The sequence below is a fragment of the Henckelia pumila genome, chromosome 4 (assembly GCF_033568475.1).
Source record: "Henckelia pumila isolate YLH828 chromosome 4, ASM3356847v2, whole genome shotgun sequence".
NCBI classification, from domain to species: domain Eukaryota; kingdom Viridiplantae; phylum Streptophyta; class Magnoliopsida; order Lamiales; family Gesneriaceae; genus Henckelia; species Henckelia pumila.
The window spans coordinates 202,106,733-202,116,668 of NC_133123.1; the positions used below are offsets into that span (position 1 = coordinate 202,106,733).

General features: G+C 39.7%; 1 protein-coding gene across 2 annotated transcripts; it reads right to left on the reverse strand.

The window, feature by feature from the left end:
• Positions 1-4,111: 4,111 nt before the first annotated feature.
• On the reverse strand, positions 4,112-8,596 carry LOC140863909 (uncharacterized). Of its 2 annotated transcripts, XM_073267689.1 has the most exons (10): positions 8,228-8,596; positions 7,861-7,975; positions 7,664-7,756; positions 6,910-6,972; positions 5,890-6,025; positions 5,512-5,583; positions 5,366-5,433; positions 5,104-5,251; positions 4,913-4,993; positions 4,112-4,832 (listed from the first exon to the last, which is right to left on the reverse strand). In XM_073267689.1, exons 3-10 carry the CDS (start codon positions 7,681-7,683, stop codon positions 4,341-4,343), a joined length of 1,080 nt encoding a protein of 359 aa, XP_073123790.1. In that variant the 5' UTR covers positions 7,684-7,756; positions 7,861-7,975; positions 8,228-8,596; the 3' UTR covers positions 4,112-4,340. The 2 variants fall into 2 exon arrangements, with proteins under 2 accessions (XP_073123790.1, XP_073123791.1); XM_073267690.1 differs by having other exon boundaries at positions 5,890-7,129.
• Positions 8,597-9,936: the final 1,340 nt, after the last annotated feature.

Sequence of the window (9,936 nt, forward strand, 5' to 3'; positions counted from 1 at the left end):
CAAAAGTGTGGTATAGAGCAGTGATAGCAACTGAATCAAACCTTTAGATTCGCTCTGTAGTGACCCTTACCGAGATCACCTACTAAACAGAACTTAGACATGCAATTAACTTAATCAAACAATAAACCAGAATTAAGCTGCGGAAACAATAAATAATAATACAATCTCAAGGAAAGAAATCTGCAAATATCCAAATAGTTATACAACCAAATCAAACGCTGTATCAACCCAATACAATAAAGATAAATCCTAGGCGAAGCTCCAGCTGGCCAATCACTGCCTAGCTCCTCTTGGATCTACTTGCCTCATCTAATCGCAAACCTGCCCCATGGAATAGGGTGTCCAGAAATACAGTGTACGAGACGTGAGCATAAAACGCTCAGCATAAGAGTATGAGTATACATGCACGCAAGTGTACCTCCTACTGACTAGAGGCCAAGAATCAGATAACAAAGACAGACCGGGCCCTGGTATATAGCACGCTGTGCCGTCGCTTCAGGAGGTGGCTCACATACCGATAACCAGTGGATACTCCAGACCCAAATCGATGGAAGTCCATCCACTAACAAGATAGGCTATAACCCTACTAACAAACTTCTCAAAAGAGATAGCTCAAGATGCAAATGTATGCAGTATATAATCATGTCATATAAATCATGAAGTCACATAATACATGCATACTCAGTCAGAATATCTCGAACAGTACTTTCATACCTTAAATACTAGGCAAGCTCTACCAGCTCTAGGTCCACGCCTATAATCCGCACTACACTGACAAATGATACTAATATCATTATAGTGCTCTAAAATCCTTAATTAAGCTATTGCATACTCCTAAATATTTTTAGGAATCAAAAGCTATACCTGCGTCCGTCGTTAGCCCGTTGCTGTCACTTGCCTGAAAACTAGGCCACAGCTCCGCTACAACGCCTGGATCGCTATGTCACTTCCGGATTCCCAATGGGATGCCTAAAATGCCCTAGATCTAAGCTGGAAGACCAAGGAATCGAGAGAAAAGAGGTGATTGGTGCGTCTGAAAGAGAATCTCGGCACCCCTATTTATAGACGAAGTTCGGGCCGTTCGAACCCACTTCGGAGCCTCCGAACACGTTCGGGCCGTCCGAACCTGCCTTCAAAGCGTCCGAAGTCCCATCAATACGTCAGTCATGATGTCATCTTGCTGACGTAAGCAATGGCGTAATACTGGACTCTGATGGGGCCGTCTGAACTTGCCTTCGGAGCGTCCGAACACGTTCAAAGCCTCTGATCCTGGCTTCGGATCATCCGATCTCGTTTGGAGCCTCCGATTCTCCACTTTGGATCGTCCGAACTCAAGTTTAGAAAATGCGATTAGTTCCTTAATCTCTTTAATTGGTTACGGGCTACTAAATTCTCCCCCACTTAAGATATTTCGTCCTTGAAATCAAATCTTAAGTACTGAAAATGAGACAACATGCAGAAACGTCTTTTATTCAAAAAGAAAATTTACAGAGTTCATAACTGAATACAACTCAAAAATGAAATCAAAATAACTCAGGATGTTCTGTACGCATCCTGCTTTCGAGCTCCCAAGTGGCTTCTTAAGTGCCTCGACGCTGCCACTGAACTAAAACCAGAGGAATGACTTTATTTCGCAAGACCTTATCCTTATGATCCAAGATACGAATAGGTCTCTCAACATAGGTCAAATCTGTATCCACCCGAACTTCAGACGGCTGCAGAACATGAGACTGATCTGCCACATACCGTCGCAACAAAGATACGTGGAACAGGTCGTGAATACTGGACAGATACGGTGGCAAGGCTAGCCGATACGCTAAATCTCCAATGCTCTCCAAGATCTCAAACGGACCGATAAATCTGGGAGATAACTTGCCCTTGAGGCCAAATCTGAGAATCCTGCGGAAAGGTGAAACTCTCAAAAAAACACTTTCTCCCCAACATCGAACTGCAAAGGCCTACGCTTAGTATTAGCATAGCTGGCCTGACGAACCTGTGCAGTCTTAATCCGTTTCTTGATCTGATCAACAACATCTGCTGCCTACTGGACTAACTCTTGTCCCTCAGCCTGTCTCTCCCCCACTTCTTCCCATAAAAGTGGAGTACGACAACGTCGTCCGTACAACGTGTAGTGACTCGCACCGTGATCACCTACTAATCAGAACTTAAACATGCAATTAATTAATAAAATAATCTTAATCAGAGTAACTGCGGAATTGAAATAAGTCAAATACCAGGTAAGAAAAACCTAGTGGTCAACCCTGCTATCCAGCCTTGGTCACCACCTAACCTCCCTGTCTCCGGGAGAACTACCTGCAACTGCCCCATGGAATAGGACATCCAGCCAACAGAAAATAATCGGAAGTGAGCCTAACATGCTCAGTACGAGAGTATGAGTATACGGTGTTATGTGTGCATGTATGCAAGTGAACTGGATACCAAGACTCTTTGGTCAAGAAACATGCTCAAAGACCGGGCCTAGGGTATATAGCACGCTGCGCTGTCGCATCAGGAGGTGGCTCATATACCCAGTGGATAATGGTGACCTGATACTAGTACATGTGTCCAACCATAAAGGTGACCTGACACAAGACTTACGTATCCAACCATTCACAAACTTGTAGGGTGAGCGCCCTACTACAGGATACCTCTAAGGTAAAAGCTCAATATGCTCATGTATGCAACATACAGTCATGACATGCTGCATATAAAAACATATAATCCATGCAAACACATAATACATGCATACTCAATCTGGATATCTCGAATAATACTTCCGTACCTTTCTAAGGCAGATCCTAGAAGCTCCCATCTAGGTCCAAGCCTACCATGCAACACTACAACATAAATAACCATGCATTACCTAGCATGCCAAACATCACCTACTAGGCTCTAAAAGCCTTAAATAAACTATAGCCTACGACCCCTAGATGCCTTTCCAGAGCTCTGCCGCCTGACTACTATTGCGAACACTGTCCGCTACAAAAAAAATACTATTTTCTACTCCAACTCTTAAAGAAAGAGTCCCGAAGCCCTTAAAATAGAGCCATTACCGGGAGAGGAGAGGAATATTTGGCATTCAAAATGAGAGCCTCGGACCCATTTTTATAGGCTTGGGTTCGGATGGTCCGAACTGGGTTCGAAGGCTCCGAACCGGGCATGATTCCCACGTGTAGAGTGCATTTTTGACACCTCAATCTGGCGGGAGTTCGGACGGTCCCAACTGGGTTCGGAGGGTCCGAACTGCCACTTGTCCGAGCCACTTTTGACACATGGACTGTGCTGAGTTCGGAGGGCCCGAACTCGGGTTTGGAGGGCCCGAAGTGGTTTGGAGGGCCCAAAGTGGTCTGTGTGCTCCGAACTGTTTTGGTAATTCCGAAGTCATTTTTGGACCCCCGGGACCTACCCCACCATTTTCGGACGTTCCGGATCTGATTTTCCACTTAGTTTTACCAAATAAGGACTCCTTAAACATGTTTTGACACTTTTAAAATTATATGTCATTTTCTAACATGTTTAAAATCACTTAATCTTGTAAAATGGAACCGGGCTACTACATTCTCCCTCTACTTAAAATATTTCATCCTTGAACAATCTTAAGTACTGAATGCAGTAAAATACTGAATAAACATCTTTTATTCAAACTGATTCATTTTACAAGTTACAACACGAAAATACGACAATTCGAAATAACTCTGGATAATCTGTATGCATATGACTCTCAAGTTCCCAAGTGGCCTCCTCAGTGCCTCGGCGCTGCCACTGAACTAGAACAAGAGGAATGATTTTGTTGCATAACACCTTATCCTTACACTACAAGAAAAACGGCCAAAGACAACGCTTTTTCCGCGTTGTTAATGTCTCCAAAAAAACGTTGTCGTAGCCAGTGTTGTAAAAGACCACGCTCAAAGACAACGCGGAAAAAGCGTTGTCGTTTCTGAAAAAGACAACGCTTTTTAAAGCGTTGTCTTTTTTAGTAACGACAACGCTTTTTTATCTACGACAACGTTTAAAAAGCGTTGTCTTTTCTCAAATAAAAAACAAAAAAAAAATATAATTCACAAATATTCAATATTATCACTCAATATTCAAAATTTTTTAAAATTAAATCTTATATACAATATTTCAATATTATAATTATAAATCATTCAAATATAACAAAAATCATTCAAATATAACAAATATAACAAATATCGAATTCTTCATGTACCAAAGTCCAACAATTGTAAGCTTCCTTGCCACCTTACTTTCATCACCTTCTTCCACAGCATGCATTAATATGTCATCTCCTTGATTTAAATGATCATAAATCCATTGAGGAAAGTACACTTGACTGTTATTTACCGAATGATCCACGTTCTTCCTCCCCCAACCATTTCAAGCAACAGCATTCCGAAACTATAAACATCCGACTTATAGGATACTCTGCCAATTGTCCTAGACAACATCTCAGGTGCTATGTATCCCATCGTCCCCCTCGCAGCTGTCATTGATACGGCACTTTGTTCCTTAGAGCACAGCTTAGCAAGGCCAAAATCACAGATCTTTGGATTGAAATTCCCATCTAACAAGATGTTATGTGGCTTGATATCGAAGTGAAGGATCTGTTTGTCGCATCCCTCGTGAAGATACTCGATCCCTTTGGCTATTCCCAGAGCTATATCCTGAAGCCTCATCAAACCAAGGGGATTTTTCTTATGGCCCTCTTGGAAGATGAACTTCTCCAGTGATTCGTTCTTTACCTGCTGGTGCCGCCTTTGCAGCATAGAAGTTACTGCTTTCAGTATAATGCAAATTGGTAGAATAATCCCAGCAATTCTTAGCAGCAGCAGCTGTCATTTTTGAAAGAAATGTTAGGAAAAATCTTTGTCGATAAGTTCCATTTATTTAGTAAGTCTCTCTATGATCTTACCATCATAAATGGGAAAGAAAAGTTCCCTGCTCGACTAACGGTTATCGGAAGGACATGCCGCAAAATTAGGAGAACAATAAACTGCAAAAACAGATTATGAATATAAAGTTGAACTTGAATTGCTGTTCAAAATTCTACCCATCAGCATAGAGCCAAGTTGGGTGTTACTTGTACAGAAATAGAGAAATTACTATTATGGCGACTGAGCGACAGAAAATGACACTTCTTGATGTTGAATAAGCACGCTCCTCATAGCTTGGATCAAAGAAACTGCGATCTGTTGAAACCATTGCAATAAGGCGAGGATTGTTTGAATCTCGAGTAATTTGCCAATTTCCCCTGCTTAGATCAAACCGGTTAAGCAATACAAGAAACCATGTATGGATGAGTAAATTTCAACCATGTAACAAGCTAAATGAGTGCCAGATCCGACGATGAAAGCACGAAAAGTACCTGAAGTTCAGAGGGAGTTCCCTCAAACGGAAGATAGGGGGTGGTGCTGTATATCCCGGCTTGAATTGCTGAAACAGTCATATGCAATAATTAGCCTAGCAAGAGCTGAAACTTAATGAAACAAAGTTCACGCAGATAGTCCCAACCTGATGGCATATTTCACACATCGTGTCACCCTTCTCGTTGCACCACTTTTGCACGCATTTACGGTGAGCATACTGGAATCATACCAAACATTAGAATAAGATGTTTTGATAGACTAATTCGGTTATCAAAACATGGTGGCTTCTGACAAATCAAACTAGAAAACAATCGTAGGCTAAAGTTCGCGCTCATTTACCCAGCAGCTTGTATTAAATGGACTAATCGATTTTATATGTGTAGGGGACAATACAGGTACATAAACAGAATCGGAAAATAGTGTCTTCTTTAGGCATTTGTGTGCATGGGACAATACAGGTACATGAACTAGAAAAAATATAATTATGTACATGCATTTGTGTGCATGGGAGGATTTACCATACCAGATCTGCAGCAAAAAGGGTCCATCCATTTTTCCTAGAAGGAATGATGGGAGGTTTGCTCAACATTCCCCCCAATTTTATGCACATTTGACAAAATGAATGAATGGCCACCACGCCACACATTCCGACCAGAAACCTGATGATCGATGAAGATTATATATTAATATTTTTATTTTGTCAACACAAAATTTACATTACTCAACGAATCATTTTCATCCATTTAATTAATGTTGGGGTTTTTTCCTTAATTTGCACCATATTTAATTTTTTTAAATATTTGAAGTTTAACAAGGCCGTACACTTCATAGCCCATATATATGAGCTAGAATTATGTATTTATATATATATCTTCCTTAATTTAATTCTCTGGCCAGCTATAGCTATTTGTTTTGAACGTGAATATATATTGAATTTCAAAAAGATAATTAAAGATCAGCGGCCTTTTCAGAGTTGTGTCTCCATTATACAACCGTTTGAGGGGGGGGTTAATTATGACAAGGACAAAAGCAAAATTCCCATAAAAGTTGACATTACAGAGTCATGATAAGGAAATAAATTGAGATAATGGTATCATTAAAACAAAATAGGATTAAGAAAGCAATATATTACCTTAATTGTATAGACACATATCAATTTCGTATTTATTAGGTACGACTTTCTAGTTTTATCACCGTGCATGAATGAACCAATATTCACCGGCCACCAGTGCTCAAAATATTTCTTCATACTGGACTTTCCCAAATTCGATCATGGAAACAAATAACATTGACGAAAACATTTACACACGAACTCAAAAATCCTCAAACTCGTTGTATTTATGTGAGTTTTTTTCATAAAAAAAAAAAACTCAAATTGTAAAATATATAAAACTTAAACCAAACACATGCATGGTAATTAAGGCCAGCCTTTTCAAGGGATAAGTTTGATGCGGCCCAAAACGATAAAATAAATAAATAAATAAATAAATAAATAAATAAATATACTGGAATTAATTAAGGAGTCGGAGAAAGAGGTACGTACCATTGGGAGTCATAACCGCGGGAAATGGTGGAATTATGAGTGTTCCGAAATTGGTTCGCACAACTTCAAAACCAGGTCAAAACAGAGAAAAATAAAATGGAAAAAATCGCATGCACCAATTTAGTTATTAATTAATAAGCTAAATTAACTTCAATTTCAGTACATGAACTCACAATAGCTCAAAGATTCAATAAATCAAAGCAATCCTCGATCTTTTCCCCTGAGCACGAAAAAAGAATTAGACCGGCGAGATAAGAACTTTCTCACCCCTTGCATGCTTCTCGCATCTTTAAACTACTACACGAAGCTCATCATCGGGAAAATAAAGGACACTCTTTCGTCGCAAAGGGAAAACATCAAAGATCCATTAAAAAATTACCCCAGCCACAACATCCACAACATCCAACAGAGAGTTGAAAGCTGTGGATTATGCATCATCAAGATGTAGCATAGGCTTCTAGTGGATTTTCGTTTGCCCATGAGGAAAGAATCAGGCAGCCCAAAACCCCACTTCTTGAAGGAGATGAGAATGATCTTGTTATAAAGAAGAATTAGAGTAATTTGGTAATTACAGCCACTACACCAACCAGTACCACAATAAGAAATCACAAAAGAGGAAGCGATCAAAGAAATTGCTGATGGCTTGGGCAAGTGATACACTGATACTCCACATGCTTTACAAATCAATGACCATGCAGTTAATTTAACTACAATGGATTCGGATATTTAAAGTTACACAGAACGAGGAACTAACCTTAGTAGGATCAATAGCATCAAGATAGAGCAACTGAGCCACAATTATATTAGCCATATCATCATCTAGTGCTCCTCCACATCGTATAATCCTCTACAAAAATACAATGGATTCCAACTTTATCATCAAAAAAAGATAAAGTTAGTAGTAACTGATAAACCTAAATGACATTTCAAATCAAACAAAATTTGCCTCACATATTGAAAAAGCTGGCTGATAACACTCATGAAACGTTCTTGAACCATTGGAGGTGGACCCTGTGCACTTTGCGCATAAGCAGCGTACGGTGATGATGGAACTTGCAAGTCATCCCTAAATACAATCAGACTTCCATTATTAGAAACCAATAGAATGCTCCCTCTGTTTGAGTATGAGCCACATTCACCCCGGAGACCAAAGCAAAATCTCAAATAAATTTTCTTAGGCAACAATGAAAGTTGTAAAATAATCAGTAAATCAACTTAAACTTCCGCTAATCAGAAACATACACCCTCAATCGGATTATAAGTTTTATGAAACAATACCGTTAAGCCTTTAACTCGTCGTTTTACGAGAAACACATACCTAATCGACCAAACACCACTGCGTGAGCTCTTTTTCGGCGCATAATACTGCGGAGCGTGCATTGAACTTCGGATCCTCAATTTTCTGCCACAAGAAAACAATGATAACGCAAAAGAAAAAGGAAAAGAAAACAACTTTCAAACAAGCAGCTGGATTTTCAGAGAGAATCTTTCGCGATCGTATTAAAGTCTTTTACGATTTTGAATTGAAATAGAGAAAAAGGAGCTAAGGGATATGTCGGATCTGGAGAAGAAATCGATCGAGAGAAAGGGTCGGAGAAGAAATCGCGATCGAGAGAGAAGGGGTCTGAGATTTGGGGGCTCGGAGAAGAAATCGCGATCGAGAGAGAAGGGGTCTGAGATTTGGGGATCTAATTGGCTAAGGAAATATCATTTATTTTATGTTTTATTTTAAATTAAAATAATATTTTTTCTACAACACTTTTTAAAAAGTGTTGTGATATATGGGAAAAAAAACGCTCATAGACAACACTTTTAAAAGCGTTGTCTTTGACCCCAAAAAAATGCTTATTGACAACGCTTTTTAAAAAAAGCGTTGTATTTGATGAACAAAAAACATATAACGACAACGTTTTTCACTAAAAGCGTTGTCTTTTAAAAAAATACAACACTTTTCGTTAAAAGCGTTGTCTTTTAAGTGTTGTGTTTGTGCATTTTTCTTGTAGTGTTATGACCTATGACACGCAAAGGTTTCTCTACATATGTCAAATTAGTATCCAACTGTACTTCAAACGACTGTAAGATATGAGATTTATCTGCCACATACCGTCGTAACAGTGAAACATGGAACACATCATGGATACTTGACAAATACGGCGGTAACGCCAACCTATAAGCCAGATCTCCAACACTCTCCAGAATCTTGAATGGACCAATGTACCTAGGATATGGCTTACCCTTGAGACCGAATCTCAAAATCCTGCAAAATGGTGAGACTTTCAGGAATACTTTCTCACCCATTTCAAACTGCAAAGGTCTGCGCTTGACATTCTCATAGTTAGCTTGCCGATCCTGCGCAACCTTAATTCTCTTCTTGATCTGCCCAACAATATCAACAGTCTGTTGGACTAACTCTGGTTCCTCTATCTGTCGCTCCCCCACTTCTTTTCAGAACAGTGGAGTATGACATCGTCGCCCGTACTACGCCTCAAACGGAGCCATCCCAATACTGCGATGGTAACTGTTGTTGTACGCGAACTCAATCAATGGCAACTGATCTTGCCATGCTGGACCAAAATCCATAGAACATGCTCGCAACATGTCTTCAAGAGTACGGATCGTGCACTCTGACTGTTCGTCAGTCTCTGGATGATATGCTGTACTCAAGCTAAGAGTAGTACCCATAGCGCGCTGAAAACTCCCCCAAAACTGGAAGTAAACCTTGGATCTCGATCGCTGACTATGCTCACAAGCACTCCGTGCAATCGAACAATCTCCTGAGAACTGAATATCTGAGTACTATACTCATCTTATCAGTCTACCAAAAAGTGAACAATTCTAATCGTTCTTTATGCAAAAGAATATATAACTCCCCCATCACGGGGTTATAACATCTTTATCTACCTCAGACAAATAGTTGCAAATAGTCATTGGGCACCAAACTTGCACCAATTTAACTAACCATTTCAAAACATACATGAACACCTAAGTGCTCAACTTTCACTATCTAAGTGAATTCTCATACTGACG